We start from the raw sequence: 22985 nt of genomic DNA, 5'->3' as shown, positions 1-22985 counted from the left end.
TCCATGGCAAAAATGACCCTACAAAGCAATATCACTGATTTGCAGTCTCTTAATATAATCCAACACCTCAGGCACACCAAGGAACGGTGTGTGATTAGGATGCTCATCCTTTGAGTGCGCTTGAAGTGTGTGCGTACTACCATAGTAAACTAATTCTGCAGATAGCAGCAGTTGTGATGCCTTTGGTTGCCAATTCTGAAAATCTCACAGCAAATTGCTAGTACTGAACAAGTACGCAGTTAGCACTGGCCTGCAGAGAGCCACAGGCAGGGTTCAATGGGCTCGTGTGGAGAGCTACTTCGGTGGGGCTCGTTCATAATGATGGGATAGGTGATCCTTATAAAAATCTATTCAAAATACATGAAATGGGCCAGTCACCTATTGTTTTGACACACAATGTTCCCTCCCCAGCAAGTTGTAAAACGTATCTACTTGGGGTGTGGTTTCCTGTTATTTTCCAAGAGCCCTCACTAGGAAACAAATCAAGTAGCTGGACTGTTCAGGGCTCTTCCCATTCCTACAGTGCGATTTCATCCCAAAAGATTTTCCTGCTCTGCTTCGCCTGCCAGTAGTGCCTATAGCCCTGATACTTAAGGTACCCCCAAGAAAACAAAGTGCAAAGACTTCAAGGTAGTACTTATCTAGTAGTGCTTTTCTCTTCAGGATAAGGACTGCCCGAGCTTGTCCCATGTATATCTGTATACCAGCACAGTATCCAGCTGGTGACTGTCAAAAAGTTAAAGGAAATTCTTGTGCCAGTGTGTTTTTTCCAGCAGCTAAAGTTTTAAATGAATTATATGGTCTTCTTTTTTCTCTGGCTAGACGTCGGCGTCAATGGATCCATAAACTTAACTATATGCGTACCTGTAGTTCTATTAACACCTTATTGGATTTAAGCTATTGAAAATGGATATGTCATTAGTTACCATCAAGTGCCTGTTAGACACTGTGCCACTAATATTAGATAACTATTGTCTATATTAATCCTGGCTTTTCTGGACAGACGCGAAATTAGTTAGATTGCTGTTATTGATCTTTCTAACTCTTGGAAACTTTTTTACTGTTTATTTATTTCTATTTATAATTTGTATGCACCATAACATTGCATAAGCTTCACAGTCTGGTTACTGTGCCAGTCAAAACCTCATTCCTGCCTCAGCTAGGAACATGAAAGGGTACTGCATACTCTGTTGACTAGGCTTTCTGGATGAACTCTAAATGGCAAGTTAGGAGGTGGGAGAGTAGGAGATAATGTTTAAGGCAGGAAGGAAACTGGTGGCATTGACTGAAAGTGGCAAGGGAGCTCCTGATGGGGCACTTCTGGACGATAACTAAGCTGACAAAGGCAAGATAGTTTATGTGAGGGGAAGTGTAGAGACAAGACTGGAAGATACCGATAGTATTGCAAGTTTGAGAATAAGGGGGATGTGTTTGATTTAACAGTGACATAAAAAGGGGAGAGAGACTTGGAAAGTTACTGTGACAGGATCTGGAGTATACCTGATCTGTAGGTATCAAGATTGTGCTTCCCTTAACTCGTGGAGAGACAGTGCATGCTCAAAATGCTTTGCCAGTGCAACAGCAGAACTTTCCGGTGGCTGTATCACTCATGCTTCCAGCATATGGAGCCCCACACCCGCTAAATTGCATGAATTTCCCCTAGCTATTCATGACTCATACAGAGGAGGCACCAGCAGTCACCCAGACTCAGTCTTGTATCCTAGATAATATACTGCTTACATTGCTCAAGACTTCCTTTTGGACAGTGGCAATGTTGATTATTAGTTCCCACTCGTTGACGAACAAGAGTAGTGGACGTTGCACAGCCCTTTTAACCTGAACTGAAATTTCTCAAGTACTTCACCAAACCGCACAGTTTTAGATAATATAAAACAGGTAGAGATTTTAAAGGATTATTAGGTGCCGGCATAAGATCAAAATTGGTTCATTAGAATAAAATAATTTCACAGTCTAATTCTACAGACTAAGGCAAATTTGATCAATAACCTAATAAATGTGACAAGCGCCGTTCTCAATACACAGTTCGTTCAAAAGTCTGTGTCTGTTCAGATCTTCGGTGTTGGATGGGAAAGCAGAGGCCAAGTGATGATGGTCACTGTCCCTCTTTTATACTTTCATCCATAGCTGCTAGGAAGATATTGCATGATTTGTGGGTCCAGGCTCGCCCTCATTTGCTAGGGGTGTCTCTTGTGGGTTTCTGGGATAGTGGATTTCTCATGGGCCATCAAACTTGTCTGGCAATTGATAGTTGCTCCTCTATCCCGTACAGTTGTAAGGCAGCCTTCTTTTGTCTCACCGCCTCAAGCACTTCTCCCTTTTGGCCAAGACGGGCCAGGGGGTGTTTTACACAGTATATGGCCCTGGGTCAGTCTTTGTGCTCCCCCGTTCTGTGTTATCCTTTGGCCGTATTTTCTTAGTAGGCTCACGCCTTAGATCTAAACACACGAACGGTACTTTTACCGGACACATACAAGGGATACTTCCCCTGCCCTCACTGGTGAGGGGTTATCCTCTGTGGTTTGCCCTGGGGAGTCAGTCCGTTCCCCTAGTAGGTGGCTTCAGGCTTGTCTGTTTCCCTATAGAAGTGAGCACAGCTCTCTTCTAGAGATGCTATTTTCCACCTGCCAGTGTGGCCGGTGGCGGGAGGGAAATAGAGACATAGGGCGGGGGCTTAAAAGGTCTCAGGAAGCCCTTAATTGGATTCATGTGTTTTCCTAATTTAAACCCAAGGTAACCTTTCTCAGCTAATCCTAATGACCTGAGGTAACCCTTCTCGCTGTAGGAAGAGGATTCTTTTAACATTAAGCTACACCTACCCGCTTCCGAATTTGATATGGACCCACTCTGTGGGGTTGCCAGAGCTACTGCTGCTAGGTTGCACAGTACCCTCAGTCTTGATCTGGGCCAGGCCCTGGCTGCTCACTAGCTAAGTGCTCACGCTGATGCTGCTGCCGCTCCTGGGGGGGCCCTGCGGACCTGCTTCCCCTCTCTGTTCTGTTGCCCACCTGTTGGAGTCTCTCTGCTTGCCTGGCTGCCTGACATCCCTGCTTTGGACTGGCCCTCCCTTCCTCTTGCTGCTTTAGCGGCTGGATCTTCCCACCCTCTGCTTTGCCAGCGGCCTCCCTGCAGCAGTTTGTCCTTCCCCTTTCTGCCTGTAATTTGCATCCCCCCAGCAGTTTTTCTGTTTTTTGCCGCCTCACCCCAGCCCCTAGGAGTTGTTGGTTTGTAAGCCTAGCCTTTCCCCTTGCCTTCTGCTGCACTCTTGTCCAGCCCCTTCATCTCTGTGCACCCTTGTCCCCCCCCTACTTATGCCCTCCCCTACATGTTGGTCCCCTGTAGAATGCACCACCTCTGATATTTGTAGTCTTCCCTTTTTTCCGTGTGGCTGAAGAGCCAGTATTCCCATCTCATGCAGTGATTGCGCTTCCCCCTCCCCTGCTTGATTGGTTGCCCCTGTACCCTCACTTTTGGCCACCCTTTCCCCTGCCTGCAGCTGTGGGGAGTGTTGTTGGCCTTCTCCCCTCCCCTTCATGCTCATCCCATCCCCACCACGTTATGCGGGTGGACCCGTGGGTGGGCCCTAGATTTGAACCCTTGCTGCCTCTCCTCCGCCTGCCCTCATCTGGTCCCTTGGGCCGTCTTGCACTGCTGCCAGACGTGTCATACCCCTGCAGTGGCACCGGCAGCGGCGGGCACAGTTGTGGACCCTGTTGCTGCCGGCCCTTTCTGTCTCCTCCAATTTTGGGGGACCCCCCCCCCAGCTGGTAGAAAGGAACAGGTGAAAGAGGGAAACCGTGCCCAGGAATGCCAACCCCCAAGGTAGGGGCTGTCCCCTCTGTGTGCCCACCATCCGCGCGCCAAAACCTGCTCTTCCTCCCCTCTCCACAAGTTGGGAGCATCCCTTCTGGCCCTAGACATACGCCCAGGTGGCGCAGCCGCTCCACCCCTGCCATTCGTCATTCTAACTCGGCCACTGCCTCCGTTTCCATCCCTGGCAGCCGGGCCCCTTCCCACCCTAACAAAAAGGCACAGCATCCGCTGCCTCCTGGTGCCCGCCTTGCCCCACATAGAGGACCTACCTGTGGGCATTGAGCGAGGGTGGTGGAGCCAAGGGCAAGTGGGCGTCTCTTAAGAAGTTATGGAAGTAAGGTGTTCTTTCTGGCACTCGCAAGGCCCTCCCAGGAGGCAGTGAGAGGGGTCTGGCAAAAGGGCCTGAGCATATGGGGTGTTTTCACTTCCATCCTGCTCTTCCTCCCAATGCTGCTTTTGCCTTTTTTCTTTCCACCCTGGGAAAGCCCCTGTCAGTGATTAGTCTTCTCGCGCTAACTGTAATGACCCCACCCTCCACTCTGTCCTCTCGTTCTGCTGAGCGGCCCTGGGATCGAGCGCCCAGCTGCGGACATCCTCTGGAGATCGTACCGTTCTCCCTGGTGGACGTCTTGCACGACCACCACCGACGATGAGTCTACCTTACTTTATGTCCGAGTGGAGGGAAGATCGGTTGTTACATCCCGGTTGGACCGCATTATCATCTCATCACGCTCGCACGGGGACGACATCTCCAGAGTTTGGCTGGGCCTATTCTCGGACCACCATTTGGTGGCCGGTGATGCTCTCTCACTTCAGCAGGACCAGGGCCAGCTATTGCAGTTTTAACACTAACCTCTGGAGATGTGGGTTTCGTGGCATTCTCCAGAATTTGGGCTGGCCTGGTGAGGGCGAGGTGTACCTTTCCCTTGTGCAGCGATTGGTGGATGTGGGGAAGGTTGTGCCGGGATGACTTACACCTGGGTCGCCTGTCGGCGGAGGGATGTGGTGAAGAGCAGCTGGAGGCAGGGTGTCTTGGCGCTGAAGAGTGTGCGTCTGGACACCATCGCTGGGGATATATCCTCTGTGAACATGCCAGGAGAAGTGAGGAGTCCGGGTCCTTAGGTTCATCAAGCTTGGGCCGTTTCATTCCTTCCAACATCCGTCTCCTTTTGGGAGATGGGCATTGTGGCTCCCCTTTTTTCTGCCCTGGAGAAAAAGGGGGCCAAGAAACGTCACCTGCCTTTGCGAGAGACGGCACCCCCCTCACGGATCAGAGGAGATGTGATTGAAGGCCCAGGGCTTCTATTTTCAGCTTTTTCTCTGGATCTGACCACGCTGATGCTGCAGGAGTGCTCTGGAATGAACTCCGAACGTCAGGAGCAGGCGCCGGGGACCGGCTGTAGGCTGCTCTCGCTCTAGCTGAATCTCGAAGCATTGTATGCTCACTATAATCTCCAGCATGGATGGGCTGCCGTGGAGTTCTTACTGTGTGTTCTGGGTGTCCTTGTTCCTGGGACCTCTCACCATCATGGGCCGAGTCTATGGAGAGCAGAGCGTCCTCCCCTGTGTGCAGGCGAGCCATCTCGCCTTGCTACAAAGTAGACCCCCGTGACCTTCGCGTTGCATCCACTCTGCTTCCTCAGCACCGACTGCAAAGTCGTAGCGAAGGCCAATCTGCTCGCCTTGGAATCCTGGGGGGTGTGGGGACATGGTTCCATCCCACCGACCTACACCATCTCGGGCCGCTCCATCTTTGAAAACCTGTATTTGGTCCAGGATCTCTTGGGAGCTCAGGTGTGGGTGGTCTATCATTCGCCCTCCTGCCCTGGACCAGTAAAAGCATTCGACAGGATAGCCCCGTGTATTCCTGGGCACTCTGTAGCTTTCGGCTGCAGGGCCTCTGTGGAGTGGTTTGGTTCAGCTCACCTGGCCCCTGACTGAACCAGTCAGTTCGGATGAGGGGCTGCATTGGGTGCCACATGTCTGGCCCAGCTGTATTCTTTGGTGTCGAGCTCTCCTCTGTCTCCTCCACATAGAGAACGGTTGACAGAGTTGGTGCTCCAGAGCCTGCAGTGTGGCGCGTACGCTGATGATGTGCTCCTTGTGTCCAGGACAGGTGATCGTGGTGTGGGTTAGATGACCTCCAGGCAACTCTACTCAGCAGCCTCTTTGCCTGAGTTAACTGTGTCAAGAGCTTGGCTGTATCGGGTGGGTGGACAGATGAGCTCCCTCCCCACCCCGCACTTTTTAACCATTCGATTGGAGGTGTGGGTCCACTTGCTCTATCTGCAGATTATTCTTTCCGCACATCCTTCTCTCCTTTTCTGGAGAAATGGCAGGATTTGGAGGGCAGGGGTGAGGTTGCTGCGAGATGGACACGTATGCTCTGGTGCCTCTCTCTGTGAGGGAGAGCAGGTGCTTTAACCAGCTAGTCCTATCCATGCCCTGGACGGCTCAATACCCTGATCTGGCCCCGGGGTTTCTGGCCCCTCCAGAAGAATTGTTCTGGGATTCTTTTTGGCGGATTGACTGGGTCTCTGCAGGGGTCTGAGTCTTCCATGGCAGGAGGAGGAAAGGATCTGATTCTACCTTCGCACTCAAGTCTATGTCTTCTGCCTTCGGCCCTGCAGAGACTTCTTTTGTGGTGTCACAGAGGTCCGGAGTGGAGACGCAGCGTGCACGCCTTACCTGCTTCCATTCTAGGGCTTCCAATGCCTGGCTGCTCTTTTATTCTCCATTGAGATGTCTTCACGAAGACCTCTCCGGCTGGCTGTTTTTCTACCCGACCTCCCCAGACCTGGGAGCTGGTCTCGGCCACCAGGTCCGTGGCCAGCCTTGAGGGGGCAATCTCCTGCAGAAGCCCCAGCTACCCAATCCCCAACTTCAGTGTGCTTGGTGGCGGATTCCCCCTTGGTGCACGAGCTTGGTACTGGAGGAGTTCACCAGATCGGAGACCTCCTGGACTAACGAGAGACTGGGTTGTCCCCTGATGCTCACTCAGCATAATGGGGCTCTTACCTTTTTCTTCCCTGGCACTTACTTCAGAGGTGAGGGCAGCCTTGTCCCCGCCTCTCACGTTACGGTGTAGCAGGTCGTCGGGAGGTTGCCCCACCCACCTCAGGCCCTCTGGATTTTCTTATCAGGCCCTGTTCCACTGGCCTACTTGGCCCCCCTTAACTAAGCTGGCTGCATGACTGCATCTAGTTAGCTTTTCGACAACGCCAAGGGACACTGCAACGCTCATTGCTCTATACTCCCATTCCTCACCCTTGTGTCCACCCGATAGCAAATGGTGGATCTTAATGGTCATCTGTCAGGGTGAGGAACCCCAGTGGCAGGCCTATATTCCATCCTAGTCCGCAGCCATCTAGAATTTAACTTTTGTGGGCCCGCACAAACATATTTGTGGGCCCCTGGAAGTTAAGAGATGCAGGAGGTGGGATGGTCAGTGTCCAGAGTAAGGGGGGAGGGGGCATGGGCACAGTGTGGTGGGAGCAGGCCCTCTCCGGTGCAGCCCATCAGGGGCCACTGTTCTACAACTGCAGCTCAGACACAAACGGCCTGCGAGCCCTGTTCTTGCCGCATGCCCTTCCCCATGAGGCAAGCCCGACGCAGACACCACTCTGCCCAGTACCCCAACCCTTTTGCAGCACCTTTCATCATGGCCCCCACCCTCCACCCCTGGCTCCATCCAACTGTGCCAGCACCTGACACCACACCGTTGTTTCTAGCGCTCCTGTCTCTAAGTCTCCTTCCCACACCTTCCTCACAGTCCTCGGGCTTGCACGTTGACCCCTTTCCTGGGAGATTCACATAAAAAAACTTCGGCACGTTGACAAGGAAATAGTTACTAAGAACTGGAGGCCCTGAAGGCATCGGTCCAGCCCCTGGCCTTCACTAGCAGACTAATGTTTGCTCCAGATCTAGCCTTTAAGGAGAATTCACAGCCTTTGGGCAGTACTAACCATCCACCCGAATAAATAATGTGGTAGGTCAACATGTGGGTGAGCACAGCCACTGTGCGTGGAGGTGAGGAATATACTGAGCCTCCCTGCCCCCACGCAGGGATGGCAGTGAGGTGCACCCACCCTGGACACAGGTGCAAGGGCCCCGGTCTGCCCAGAAACCGCCGCCCTCGGCAGGTACAGGGGAGAGGCCCCGCCCCAGGTTTCTTCTCCAGTCATAGCTTTTTTTTAGAACTTAGGGCTCCGGCTCGTCCCCATTAAACCCTGCCAAAGGATGTGATGTGGAAAGCAAGCCTATTCCTCCCAAAATCACAGTTAAAAGAATTATTAGCCCATTTGAATGGGATCCAGCTTTTAGCTCATTCCTCCCCCGACGTTAGCTACCAGTCCCACTCGTGCCACGACGACCCCCGAAGATGGAAGGACAGATTGGCTAATCCATGATTGCAGTGCCGTCCTTACTTCACTTTCTGACAGGAGTGCAAATAGGAAATGTCACCTGCATTTTTCCTGCCGGAACTTGCACATTGTCTGTTCATTCCCCTTCTTTTGCCAGGATTGTTTGGGTCACTCTGTCCTTGCCGCATACATAGTGTTACTCCATACGACACTGGGGTTGCCTATTACTGCTGACAGCTTGTTATTTTTCAATTTAACTTTAGGATTCCATTTCAGTTGCAATAGAATTAGTCTTATGTTTATGCATAAAATTGTCCAGTGGTCTCTTACTTTTAAGGGGGCAGGGGATTTTTTAACTCATCAATTTTAATGTGGATATTGTCAGGCTTGGACTTTAATGATCTGCTAATGAGAGAGGATGTTCTTGTTCTCATGACTGTTTGCCACCAGGAGATATGACATATAACCCCTTCATGGCATTGGCTAACCTATTTGTGTGAATACGATAGAATATTTCAGGTTAAACTAAGATCTGTTCCTCCTTTGTGTGTACGTTGAAGTTGAGTTCTTTTGGATTTCTATTATTAGAGGTTTGCACTCTCGGCTGTACAGATTTATTGCTTTTCATACAATACCACGGAAAACAGGTTCTCTTTGGGCCTACACAAACTTTATAAATAATAGATCTGATGACTAGCTCCATCAATTAATGGAAGCTATTGAGCCACTTCTGGCCAGAAGGTAGTGTATAGCTAGAAGTGGGAAATTTGGGTGAGGACCCAATGTGTGGGTGTGGGCAGTGAACAAAGGTCAGACGTCACAGGCAAATCATTTACATTGTATATTATTATGGTTGGCATATTTTGATTTGAGGCCACCCATCCCCCCATGTCTGGGGGCAGGCGGGTTACATTTCTGCAGTGCAAGCGCTTGGGAAGCCCTTCCCCTGTAACCGCAGCCACATCCCTGTGAGGATACCAACAGTGGCAGGCCAATAAGTTGGCATTGCGACTGACACATGGCCTTCTGTTCCCGTCTGGGCTTTGCTCCATTTCCCCATCCACACAAGCGCCGTCTCCATCCCCCACCACTCAGCTCTGGTTACTTCTTCCCATTGCCAGACGGTGTGCCCTCCACATTGGGAGTGTGCATGGCTGGCCAGAACCTGATGGCTGATAGTTTGGAACTGAGAGCCAATTGGCGGACAGTGACTAGATGACGGGGCAGAATTTGAGCTTGTGTTGATGGTGGGAAGCATCGAGTCGAGCGAGCATATTGTAAAGCTGCTGCTGCCTCTAAAAGGCCTGCTCTCTTAGGCAATTGGTTCAATCTTTTTTAAATTCAGATTTGGGTGGGACTGGGTGCTAATTGGGTGGGCTGTGGCCCCACCTGTGTTCTGTGCCCTTGCCAGAAGGATGGTCAGTGTGTTCACAATGGGCCTTTGGGAAGGATCTTAAAGTAAGGAAACTGTGTGATGGAAAGGAAGGTGTAAAATATCCTGAAGCGAATCCCTTGCATCCAGATAGACCCTGCTGCTTTCAGTTGGTAGGATTTGTTAAAAACTGAACCATTCAGAGGTGCCTCTGTTCTGTTCTACTGCAAGTTACAAGATTTGCTCTTATTTTAAGGAAAAAAACTTTGAATATGTAACTGTCACTACAACGGTCTGTTACACAGAGTAGAATCTTTCGGTTTTGACAAAAGAAATACGAGATCAGTACACTCATGTATTGAATATTTTTGTGCATGTTTTCTTTTTCAACAAAATATCCTGTTTTTTATCTGTATAAAGTTCCAAAATGTATGTTTAACTAATTGCAATGGTAATAGTATTGCAAGAGTTTTAGTCCTAGAGATTACTTTAATGATGCAATGTACTAGATGAACAAATATGTTTCTAACTTGCTGCGTTTGTATTGCCTTTGTGGACATTCATGTCAGAAAAAAATGCGGCCTTCACTCTTCTACCTAATCCCTAATATATTTTCCTGTTATTTTCCAGAGCTCCCTCAGCTGAGAAACAAATCAAGTATGCTGGACTGTTCAGGGCCTCTTCCCACTTCCCTACAGTGCGATTTCATCCCAAAAGAGATTCTCCTAGCCATTAATGGATTTAAGCACCATGAATTTATCCAGTTCTCTTGTGTGTGTGTGTGTAACAGTATCTATTTGGGGGGGGGGGGTGTTTCCTGTTATTTTCCAGAGCTCCCTCAGCTGAGAAACAAATCAAGTATGCTGGACTGTTCAGGGCCTCTTCCCACTTCCCTACAGTGCGATTTCATCCCAAAAGAGATTCTCCTAGCTCTGACTTCTGCTGCCAGTAGTGCCTATAGCCCTGAATACTTAAGACCCCCCAAGAAAAACAAAAGTGCAAAAGACTTCAAGGTACGTACATTATCCTAGGTAGTGCCTTTTCCTCTTCAGGATAAGACTTGCCCAGAGTTGTCCCATTTAGATCTATACCAGCACAGTATCCAGCGGTGCTGTCAAAAAGTTAAAGGAATTCTTTAGTGCAGTGTGTTTTTATTCCAGCAGCTAAAAGTTTAAATGAATTTAATGTGTCTTTTCTTTGTTTCTCTTGGCTAGAAGTGACTTGTTTCAATGGATCCATAAACTTGTTAAACTTATATTACACCTGTGTTCTAATTACAACAACCTTATATGGATTTTAAGCTATTTGAAATGGAATATGTCATTTAGTTACCATAAAGTGCCTAGCACACTTTGGTGCCACTAAAATATTAGATAACTATTTTGTCTATATTAGTCCTGGCTTTTTCTGGTGACAGAGCTGTATGGAAACTAGTTAGATTGCTGTTTTGATCTTTTCTACTTCTTGGAAACTTTATTACTGTTTTTATTTATTTTATTTATAATTTGTATAGCACCATAACATGCATAAAGCTTCACAGTTGGTTACTGTGCCAGTCAAAACCATCATTCCTGCCTCAGCCTAGAGACATGAAAGGGTACACTGCAGTACTCTGTTGGACTAGGCTTCTGGATGAACTATAAATGGCAAGATTAGGAGGTGGGAGAGTAGGAGATTATAGTGTTTAAGGCAGGAAGAAACTAGTGCATTGACTGAAATCTTGGCAAGGGAGCTCCTGATGGGGCAAATTCTGGAGATACTATAGCTGACAAAAAGGCAAGATTAGTTATGTGAGGGAAGATGTAGGAAAAGAACTGGAAGATGACCATAGTATTGCAAGCTTTGAGAATAAGGAGGATGTGTTTGATGTTAACAGTGACATAAAAAGGGGAGGAGAGACTTGGAAAGTTGTGACAGGATCTCTGGAGTATAACCTGAAACTGTAGGATCAGTGTGCTCCCTTAACTCGTGAGAGACAGTGCAGGCTCAAAATGCTTTGCCAGTGACAAACAGCAGAACTTCTCCAGGTGCTGTGATCACTCAGCCTTCAGCATATGGAGCCCCACACCCAGCTAAATTGCATGAATGTTCCCTGAGCTATTCATGACTCATACAGAGAGAGGCACCAGCCAGTCACCCCAGACTCCAGTCTTGTATCCTAGATAATATACTGTTACATTGCTCAAGACTTCCTTGGACAGTGCAAGTTGATTAATTAGTTCACCACTCTGACAAAAGAGTAGTGGACGTGCAACAGCCCTTTTAACCTGAACTGAAATTTCTCAAGTACTTCAACCAAAACCGCACAGTTTTAGATAATATAAAACAGAGAGATTTTAAAGGATTATAAGTAGCAGGCATAGAGATCAAAATTGGTTACATAGAAATAAAAATAAATTCACAGTCTAAATTCTACAGACTAAGCAAAATTTGAATCAATAAACCTAATAAATGTTACAAGCAGCTCAGTTCTCAATACACAGTTCAGTTCAAAGTCTGTGTCTTTCAGATCTTCCGGGTGTTGAGATGGGAAAGAAAAGAGGCCAAGTGATGATGTCACTGTCCCTCTTTTATACTTTCATCCAGCTGCTAGAAAGATAATTGCCATGATGTGGGTCAGGCTGCCCTCATTGCCTAGGTGTCCTCTGTGTGGAGTTTCTGGGATAGTGGATTATCTTCATGGGCCATCAAGACTTGTCTGGCCAATGATAGTTGCTCCTCTATCCCTACAGTTGTAAGGCACCTTCTTTGTCTCACCAGCCTCAGCACTTCTCCCTTTGGCAAGACGGGCCAGGGGTTGATTTACCACAGTATATTGCACTGGGTCAGTCTTTGTCTCCCCCGTTCTGTGTTCCTTTGGCCGTATTTTCTTAGTAGGCTCACCCTTAGATCTACAACAAACAGAAGGTACTATTTCACCAGACACCAATACAAAGGGAGATACCTTCCCCTGCCTCCTCACTGGTGAGGGGTATCATCCTGTGGTTTGCCCTGGGGAGTCAGTCCTTCCCCTAGTAGGTGCTCAGGCTTGTCTGTTTCCCCTATGAGAAGGAGCACAGCCTCTCCTCCTAGAGATGCTTATTTTCCACCTGCCAGTGTGGCCAGGTGGGGGAGGAAATGAGACATAGGAGGGGCTTTAAAAGGTCTCAGGAAGCCCTTAATTGGATTCATGTGTTCCTAATTAACCCAAGGTAACCTCTTCTCAGCTAATCCTAATTGACCTGAGGTAACCCCTTCTCAGCTGATAGGGAAGAGGATCTTTAACATTCTAGAGCTTACACCTACCCGCTTCCCTGGAATTTCAATAGGACACCACTCTTGTGTGGGTGCAGAGCTACTGCTGCTAGGTGCACAGTACCCTCAGTCTTGATCTGGGCCAGGCCCCTCTTGCTGCCTCACTAGCTAGTGATCACGCTGACTGCTGCTGCCGCTCCTTGGGGGGCCCTGCTGGCCTGCTTCCCCATCTCTGTTTCTGTTGCCACCTGTGGAGTCTCTCCTGCTTGCCTGGCTGCCTGATCCCTGCCTTTGGACTGGCCCTCCCTTCCTCTGCTGCTTTAGCCGGTGGATCTTCCCACCCTCTGCTTTGCCCAGCGGCCTCCCTGCAGCAGTTTGCCCTTTTCCCTTTCTGCCTGTATTTGCATCCCCCCAGCAGTTTTTCTGTTTATTTGCCTGCCTCACCCCAGCCCCTAGGAGTTTGTTGGTTTGTAAGCCTAGCCTTTCTCCCCTTGCCTTCTGCTGCCACTCTTGTCCAGCCCCTTCATTCTGTGCACCCTTGTCCCCCCCACATACTTATGCCCCTTCCCCCTTCATGTTGAGTCCCCCTGTAGAATGCACCACCCTCTGATATTGTAGTCCTTCCCCTTTCCAGTGTGGCTGAAGGAGCCAGTATTCCCATCTCATGGCAGTGATTGCGCTCCCCCTCCCCTGCCTTGATTGGTGCCCCTGTACCCTCACTTTTATGGCACCCTTCTCCCCTGCCTGCAGCCTAGTGGGGAGGTGTGGTTTGGCCTCTCCCCTCCCCCTTCAGTGCTCATCCCCATCCCCACCAAGTATGGCGGGGGGAACAGTGGGTGGGGCCCCCTAGATTGACCTTGCTGCCTCTCCTCCGCCTGCCCCTCCCATCTGTCCCTTTGGCAACCGTCTTGACCACTGCTGCCAGACGTGTCATCACCCCTGCTAGGGCACCGGCAGCGGCGGGCACAGGTGTGGACCCTGTTGCTGCCAGGCCTTCTGTCTCCTCCAATTCTGGGGGACCCCCCCCCCCCAGCTGGTAGAAAGGAACAGGGGAAAAAGAGGGGAAAAGCCGTGCCCAGAATGCCAACCCCCCCCAAGGTAGGGGCTGTCCCCTCTGCTGTGGCCCCACCATCGGCTGCGGCCAACCTGCCTCTTCCCTTCCACCCTCTCCACCAGCTCTGGGAGCATCCCTTTCTTGGCCCCCTAGAACATACGCCCAGGTGGCCGCAGCCGCTCCACCTGCCATCTCGTCATCTAACTCGGCCACTGCCTCCGTTTCCATCCCTGGCAGCCGGGGCCCCTTTCCCACCCTAACCAAAAAGCACAGCATCCGCTGCCTCCTGGTGCCCGCCTTGCCCCACATAGAGACCTACATGTGGGCATTGGCGAGGGTGGTGGAGCCCAAGGCCATAGTGGCAGTCTCTAAGAAGTATGGGAAGGTAGTGTTCTTCCTGGCATCGAAGGCCACTCCCCAGGAGGCAGTGAGGAGGGGTCTGGCAAAAGGGCCTGAGCATATGGGTGGTTTTCACTTCCATCCTGCTCTTCCTTCCCAATGCTGCCCTTTTGCCTTTTCTTTCCACCCTGGGAAAGCCCCTGTCAGTGATTAGTCTTCTCGCGCTAAGCTGTAATGACCCCACCCTCCATCATGTCCTCTCGTTCTGCTGAGCAGTGCCCTGGGATCGAGCAGTGCCCAGCCTCTGCGGACATCCTCTGGGAGATCGTACACCGTTACTCCCTGGTGGACGTCTGGCACGACCACCACCCGGACGATGAGTCTACCTTTACTTATGTCCGAGTGGAGGAAGATCGGTTGTACCACTCCCGGTTGGACCGCATTTATCGATCTCATCATCGTCTCGCACGGGACGACATCTCCAGAGTTTGGCTGGCCCTATTCTCGGACCACCATTTGGTGGCCGTGATGGCCTCTCTCACTTCAGAGAGACCAGGGCCAGCCTATTGGCATTTTAACAATAACCTCTGGAGGATGTGGGTTTCGTGGCATCCTTCCAGGAATTCTGGCTGGCCTGGTGAGGGCAGAGGTGTACCTTTCCCTTGGTGCAGCGATGGTGGGATGTGGGGAAGGTATGTGCCCGGATTGACTACACCTGGGTCGCCTGTCGGCGGAGGGATGTGGTGATAGAGCAGCTGGAGCAGGAGGTCTTGGAGCTGAAGAGGTGCCTGGACACCATCCCTGGGGATATATCCCTCTGTGGAACATGCCAGGAGAAGCTGGAGGAGCTCCGGGCCCTTAAAGACCATCGGGCCCAGGATGGTTTTGTTCAATCCTGCATCCATCTGCTTCCCCTACACCCTGCAGAAAAGGAGGGGGGCCAAGAAACACGTCACCTGCCTTTTGGCAGAGGACGGCACCCCCCTCACGGATCCAGAGGAGATGTGTGGAAGGCCCAGGGCCTTCTATTTCAGCTTTTTCTCCCTGGATCTGACCAACGCTGATGCTTGCAGAGTGCTCTGGAATGAACTCCGAACAGTCAGAGCAGGCGACCGGGACCGGCTGTAGCTGCTTCTCGCTCTAGCTGAATTCTCAGAAGCCATGTCATGCTCACTAATAAATCTCCAGGCATGGATGGGCTGACCGTGGAGTTCTACTGTGTGTTCTGGGATGTCCTTGTCCTGGACCTCGTCACCATCTGGGCCGAGTCCTTGGAGAGCAGGGTCCTCCCCCTGTCGTGCAGGCGAGCCATGCTCGCCTTGCTACCAAAGAAGGGGGACCCCCGTGACCTTCAGAGTTGGCATCCCATCTTGCTCCTCAGCACAGACTGCAAAGTCGTAGCGAAGGCCATCTCGCTCCGCCTGGAATCCATGCTGGGGGACATGGTCCATCCCAACCAGACCTACACCATCTCGGGCCGCTCCATCTTTGAAAACCTGTATTTGGTCCAGGATCTCTTGGAGCTCAGGTGTAGGGATGGTCTATCATTCGCCCTCCTGTCCCTGGACCAGTAAAAGCATTCGACAGGATAGACCCCGTGTATCTCCTGGGCACTCTGTAAGCGTTCGGCTGCAGGGCCTCTGTGGAGTGTTTGGTCAGGCTCAACTGGACCCTGACTGAACCAGTCAGCTTCGGGTGAGGGGTGCATTGGGGTGTCCACTGTTGGCCCAGCTGTATTCTCTGGTGATCGAGCTCTTCCTCTGTCTCCTCCACTGGAGGTTGACAGAGTTGGTGCTCCAAGAGCCTCAGTTGTGGCCGGTACGCTGATGATGTGCTCCTTGTGGTCCAGGACCCAGGTGATCTGGTGTGGGTAGAGGCCTGCCAGGCAATCTACTCAGCAGCCTCCTTTGCCTGAGTTAACTGTGTCAAGAGCTCTGGCCTGTAGGTCGGGGATGGGTGACAGATGAGCTCCCTCCCACCCGCACTTTAAACCATTCGATGGAGTGTGGGTCCACTGCTCTATCTCAGCATTTATCTTTCCGCCACACATCCTTCTCTCCTTTTCTGGAGAAATGGCAGGATTTGGAGGGCAGGGTGGGTGAGCGGCTGCGGAGATGGACAGTACTGCTCTGGTGCCTCTCTCTGTGAGGGAGAGCAGTGGTGCTTAACCAGCTAGTCCTATCCATGCCCTGGCACCGGCTCAATACCCTGATCCTGGCCCCGGGTTTCCTGGCCCACCTCCAGAAGATAGTTCTGGAGTTCTTTTGGCCAGGATTGCACTGGGTCTCTGCAGGGGTCTTGAGTCTTCCCATGGAGGAGGGAGGAAAGGTCTGATCTACCTTCGCACTCAAGTCTATGTCTTCTGCCTTCAGGCCCTGCAGAGACTTCTTTGTGGTGCACAGAGTCCGGAGTGGAGCACGCAGGTGCACGCCTACCTGCTCCACTTCTGAGGGCTCCAATATGACTGGCTGCTCTTTTATCTCCATTTGAGATGTCTTCCACGAGACCTCTCCGGGCTGCCGGTCTTCTACCACGACCTCCTCCAGACCTGGAAGCTGGTCTCGGCAACCAGGTCCGTGGCAGCCTCTGAGGGGGTAGATCTCCTCGCAGAGCCCCAGCTACACAATCCCCAACTCAGTGTGCTGGTGGCGGAATCCCCCTTGGTGCACCAGAGCTTGGTCCTGGCGGAAGCTACCAGTGTCGGAGACCTCCTGGACTACAACTGAGGAGACTGGGTTGATCCCCTGATGCTCACTCAGCATATGGGGCTCTCTACCTTTCTTACTCCCTGGCACTTACTTCAGGAGGTGAGGGCAGCCTTGTCTCCCGCCTCTCAAGCTTACCTTGAGCAGGTCGTCAGGGAGGTTGCTCCCCACCCACCTCAGGCCCTCTGGATTTTCTTATCAGGCCCTGTTCCATGAGCCTACTTGGCCACCCCACCCTTAAACCTCAAGCTGGCTGCATGACCTGCATCTAGTTAGCTTTCGAACAACGCCAAGGGCACATCTGCACACGCTCATGCTCTATACTCTCCATTTCCTCACCCTTGTGTCCCACCCCGATACCAAATGGTGGGACTTAATGTCATCTGTCAAGGGTGAGGAACCCCAGTGGCCAGCCTATATTCCATCCTAGTCCCGCAGCCATCTAGGAATTAACTTTTTGTGGGCCCAGCACCAAACATATTTGTGGGCCCCCATGGAGTAAGGTGCAGAGGGGTGGGATGGTCAGTGTCCAGAGTAAAGGGCGGGCAGGGGGCAATGAGGCACAGTGTGGTGGGAGCAGCCCTGCTCCGTGCAGCCCATCAGGAGGCCACTGTTTACAAACCTGCAGCTGCCAGACACACACTGGCCTGCCGAGCCCTGTTCTGCCAGCATGCCCCTTCCCCATGAGGTCAGCTCGCACCACACCACACTCTCTGCCCAGTACCCCACCCTTTTGCCCAGCACCTTCTCACCCAGAGATCTCCACCACAGATCTCTTTGCCCAGCCCCCACCTCTCCCAGAGACCTCCCCCGCTGGCCTCCCACCACAACTGCACAGCACCCTGCACACCACACCGCTTGTCTAGCGCTCCCTGCCCATGGACCTCCCCACTGCCCACCACCTTCCTCACAGTCCCACCATCACAGCTGCACAGCACCCCATATTCCTGGGGAGATTTTCCACCAAAAAATAAAAAATTCTGTGCACAGTATTTTGTAATATATGGAGATATAGCTATCTCATAGAACTGGAAGGGACCCTGAAAGGTCATCGAGTCCAGCCCCTGCCTTCACTAGCAGGACTAAGTACTGATTTTGCTCCAGATCCCTAAGTAGCCTCCTTAAGGATTGAACTCACAGCCTTGGGTTTAGCAGGCTAATGCTCAAACCACTGAGCTATCCCTCAATAAATAAATGTGGAGGCTCCAACATGGTAGTGGGGAGCACAGGCCACTGGTTGCGTGGAGGTGGGAGATTACCCTGCAGCCTCCCTGCACCCCACCACGGGACAGGGAATTGGCAGTGAGGTTGCACCCAACCCTGACACAGTGCAAGGGCCAGGTCTGCCCCAGAAACAGCCTGGGGCCCTTTTCCCCTGTGCAGGTGCACCAGGTGTGGGTGAGGAGGCTCAGCCCGGCAGCAGGATCCAAGTACAGAGGGACTTAGTGTAGAGGGATCCAGGTGGAGGTAAGAGATTTCTCTGTGGGGCAGTCTGGGGGCGGACGGCTCAATGGGAGATCTGGATGCACAGAAGCTCATTGGGGGGTTCCAGGTGCAGGGGCAATGCGGCTCTGCAGAGGATCCAGGTGTAGGTGGTTGAAGCTCAGTGGGGAGGGTGTTGAGGGGGCTCATTGGGGTGGTGCAGATGCAGGGAAAGTGGGGTTTGTCAGGGTGAGGGTTCAGTGGGCCTGCTTAACAGGGAAGCCCCAGCTTCTGCCAAGGGGATACCACATGCTGGGCTCCAGCTTTCCCCCTGCCTCTGCTTCCCCCATCCCTTTCTCTTCCCCATCCCATGCCCCTTCCCCACTGCTCCATCTCCTCCCTACTCCACCCCATTCTTTCGTCCCTGCCTCTTTCCCCCTAGCCCCAGCCCCAGCCCCAGCCCCAGCCTGCCTTTCCCCACCATAGGCACTCACTGTTGTACACAGAACAGGATGGCACGCAGCAGGGGAGCTCTACCAGAACTACGACCCAGAAAGTGGCATCTTCTGAGCAGCACCCTCTTTTTTCAGCCATGCAGCTCTGCGCTTTCAGAAATGGGGTGAGGCAGTGGCATGTGACTCCGTGTACCCCCAAGCCTTGCCTCTGTTTGGGGGCAGTGCCCCCCAAACTAAGCCCGTGAGTGTTCTCAGCTGCCACCCACCTCCCTTTGCTTCTTGGTCACTTTTGAGGGAAGCAAAGAAATGTGCAGGGGATCTGTTTTAATTCCCCCAGGAATACCCCACACAGAACCCCCACTGCCCAGTGCCCCTCCCCCAGCCCATCCAGAGACCCACTCCCTCACGTTCTTCCTGCCCCCAGTCACACTCACCAGCCTGCTGGAATTGACTATGTCCATGCATGGGTTGAGCCTGCAGCACTGCTGGGGCTGGTCAGGGATCCCTCTGGCCCTCGGAAGCAGCACAACCAGCCAGGACAGAGTGGGAGCCGGCCTGCCCCAGCCAGGCTCCTTCAGGACCCACATGCCTGGAGGGGCCCAGCAGGGCTGTCCCTAGATATTGTGGTGCCTATGCAGCCCCCCCATAGGGGGATCAGCTGGATCCAGGCCTCAGAGGGAAGGGGGTCTGGACCCAGGCCTCTGCAGGGGGGGAGGCTGTGCCCAAGGTCTATGGGGGGCAGGAGTAGAAGTAGGCTTGGGAGGGCAGGGGGAAAACCGCCCCCCAGCACAAGGCAGTGGAGTGGCTGGGAGCCGGCAGAGCAGAATGGGTTGGAGCCAGGTCACTCCACTTCCTGGCGCCTGGTGATTGCAGGGCGGGTCCAACCCCGCACTCACGGGGCGGCAGGAGGTGGAGTGACCTGGCCACAACCCTCTCCGCTCTGCTTTCCTGGCTCCCAGCCTTGGGACTGGGGGCAAGGGGGAGCCGCCCCCCAGCACTCACCAGCGGGATGTAGTTCAGGCTAAAAGGTGGAGTGGAGGTGTGGCTGGGGCAAAACGGGTGGGAAGAGGCAGGGCGGAGCATGGGTGGGGGCAGCTTTCCTGGCCAGCTCAGCTGGCAGGGGGATTGGTCTGGAGGCTGGAGCAGTAAGTCCAGACAATGGGGCCCCTTCTGAGTGTGGGCCCAGTACCATGGTGCCACTGGCACCATGGTAAACCCAGTACTGCCTCCATGGAGCCGTGAGCATGGATGTGTATTTGACATAGTTCACTCCTGTCCTTGAAGCCTGTCCCTTCTGCAGCATTAGGGAGACCCTGATGCACATTTTACCTTTAGTGCAGCAGGTTTCAGCCCGTTTTATGGCTCCTCCTGGACCTTCTTTTACATTTTTGGCTGCACTTCTTCCCCCACCTCTTTATATATGCACACCTCATCCATGTCCCCGGAAAGTCATGGGACCTCCTCATCAACTTCCTCCTAGCGATGGCCAAGGTGGCCATCTAGAACACCAAGGAGAGGATGTTGGCTGAGGGGGTTCTCTGTAACTGTAGGGCCTAATTCAGATCCTTCTTCCATTCATATATCTGGGCAGAGTTCCGCTGGGCCACATCCACCTTGCTCCCTTGACAGCTTTGAGGAACAGTGGGTGCTGTCCAGGGTTCTCTGCTTGGTGTCCCCTTCAGGTTCCCTATTTTTGACCCTTTGGCCTTCACAACCATTCTTTTTTTTTTTTCATTGGACCCTGTAATTACTTGAGTTTCTGGGCTCTCTGGATTCTCCCTGGAACCCAGTAGGAACACCCTTTTGCAGCTGGCCGGCCTGACTTTGTCACACTACTGAAAGGTCAGCTGTGGATGTTTTCCAACCTCACAACATATCTCAGTAACAGATATAGCAATACTTCATAACTTCACATTCAATTATAGTATATAGAATTCAACAGGATATTAAGGTCCAACAGATCAAGACTTTTAAAATGATACCTCAGAAGGCACGCATTGTACAAAACATATCATAATCACGGGGCAGTGGTGAATATCGGGGTTCCAGCATGCTACTTTGTGGTACTGAGTGTCACAGAGGTCCAGTTTGAGACATATTGAGATTGCAGCTGGATGTTCAGGGAGAGATATTGGAGAGACACTGAAGATGGATAGGGAGATGTGGAAGTCATCAATATAGAGTTGATAGCAAACCCTGGAGAATGACTCAGAGATATGGAGGGATGGCAGAAAGGGATTGAGAACAGGGTCCTGTAGAGAACACTGGCAGAGAGAGGGAAGAAGGAAGACGATGGGAAAGAGAAAGAGTAAATGGATGAACTACCAAGTGATATGTGGCAGCAATGAACAGGGTTAAAAGACAAGATGGGGTCCCAGGCAAGAGTCTGTCATAAATGGGAAGAAGGGGCTACAACTCCAAAATGTTTGAAACCACAGAACTATATAAACCAAGCCCTAATGTGGACTCGTGGAAACCTGTCAAACAGACCCTCTGTATGCTATATAACTAGGGCCCTTTGTTTCTGGCTTTTATTTTGTTTAAAATTCCTAGGAAAGTTAGTGGTGTTTAGTACATGTATTAAAAAAAGGGGTGAAAATCAGTGGCAAAAATTAACTTCACAGTTTTCTGGGTAATTATCGGGATTAATAATGGTGAATGAGAGAACACAAAAAAACAGAAAATAGAGAAGAGGGCCAGTTGGTTAGCAGGAGAAATGGACAGGGACTATCACCCGGCTCCCTGTCCATCTTTGGGGCTGCACTCAACAGCTGGGGCCAGCAGGGGGCTCTCTCTCTAACTGGGGGCCAAGTAACAGCCTTCCACTCCCTGTGGGCCTGTTGCTGCAGTGCTTAGGTTGTCTCAGCTGCTGGGACCAGACTCCCTGGCTGTCTGGCTGCCCCACTATGCAACTGTAGCAGTCACCAACCAGAGGTTGCTCTCTTCTGTGCAGGCACCCTGTGCCTGAATACTGAATTTTTCAGAGAAATTCAGTAAAAAGCAAAAATGGAGGACCCTCTGTGTGATCTGTATAAAATTGTTAGTGACCATTTTGCTGTTTGCCTTCTATTATGTAAATATTCCTAGTAATATCTCCCTGTTTCTCTTCCTCTCACTCTGCATGTCAATGGTATTGTTCTCTTCAGTCATCAGCATAGGTGACTCAGTTTTTTAGGTAACCCCTGGAATGACAGGTAGGCTTTGTTTGACTACCTTTGACCGTAGGGTTTTCACTGAGAAGTGATATTTTTGCTTGCTCTTCAGGGGAGCATGCGTGTCCCAGATGGGCTCTGGCAACATCCCATTCGCAGGAACAAGTTCAAATACCTCATAGACCATCCCATCTGTTTGACGGGAGCTGGAAGGTAAGTAAACTGGGGGTAAGGGAGATGGTGAAAGTGGGGAAAGATGAGGGCTGGGAACATCCCTACTCTTCATGTCTAATGACTGTGATAAACACTCAAGTATTGGCTGGGAAATAAACAAGTGGAAGTGCTGCCCAACAATCTGGAGGGATTTTTCAGGGCAAGATGTTTTCCTTTGAGGTCATATGGTTTCTTTTTGGAATTACTCTTTTCCACAGGAGTTAAGTCTCACACATATATATAATCCAGGATTGCTGTGAGGAAGCCCTGCCTGTCTTTAATAGATTTGGAAGAGGATGCAGATCTCCTATAGCCTTGTGGCAGCTCCTTGTAATTTAACGTTGTATTAGTCATGCCAGGGAAGTGAAAATGTTCCAATCATATGCTGTCCTTACCAGAAATTACACGCACACATATTTTGGCACATTAGTGGCAACGAGGCTGAAAAGCAACCCCCTGATCAGTGTTATTGCAGACAGTAGTTCCTGGCAGATTCAACTTCAATGAAATGATTAAGATGGCTAAAAATATCACTGTGTCACCCTTCATTGGCCAAGTGTGACAAGATTCCAGGTATAGCCTTCATCAGGATGCACAGCATAATCCCCCCTTAGATTGTGATTAGCATTAGGAGAGAAGTGGAGTGCCTGGTGATGAGCTCAATGAGCAAGCACTTTCCTCTATTTCCTCAGGGATGTCTCATTTCTATATGACATAGCTGGAAAAGAAGATGGACAAAAGATGTCTCCAGCAAGCCCTTTAGCTGAACCACATCGTTATGATTCATCCACGACTAGTGCTGTGAGTGCTAAAGTTTGATAAATCTTTCTCATTTCATTTGAGC

The 22985-nt window shown here is 51.2% G+C and overlaps 1 protein-coding gene across 1 annotated transcript in view; it reads left to right on the top strand.

Moving 5' to 3' along the window:
• AXDND1 (axonemal dynein light chain domain containing 1) overlaps positions 1 to 22985 on the top strand; it is a 71225-nt gene that overhangs the window by 1457 nt on the left and 46783 nt on the right. Inside the window, 3 exon segments of the mRNA XM_075067899.1 lie at positions 10399 to 10580; positions 22041 to 22141; positions 22834 to 22942. Of these exon segments, the coding sequence (XP_074924000.1) occupies positions 10399 to 10580; positions 22041 to 22141; positions 22834 to 22942 (392 nt within the window).

The sequence above is a fragment of the Chelonoidis abingdonii genome, chromosome 7, assembly GCF_003597395.2.
Source record: "Chelonoidis abingdonii isolate Lonesome George chromosome 7, CheloAbing_2.0, whole genome shotgun sequence".
Classification (NCBI taxonomy): domain Eukaryota; kingdom Metazoa; phylum Chordata; order Testudines; family Testudinidae; genus Chelonoidis; species Chelonoidis abingdonii.
This window is presented reverse-complemented; position numbering and strand designations above follow the sequence as displayed.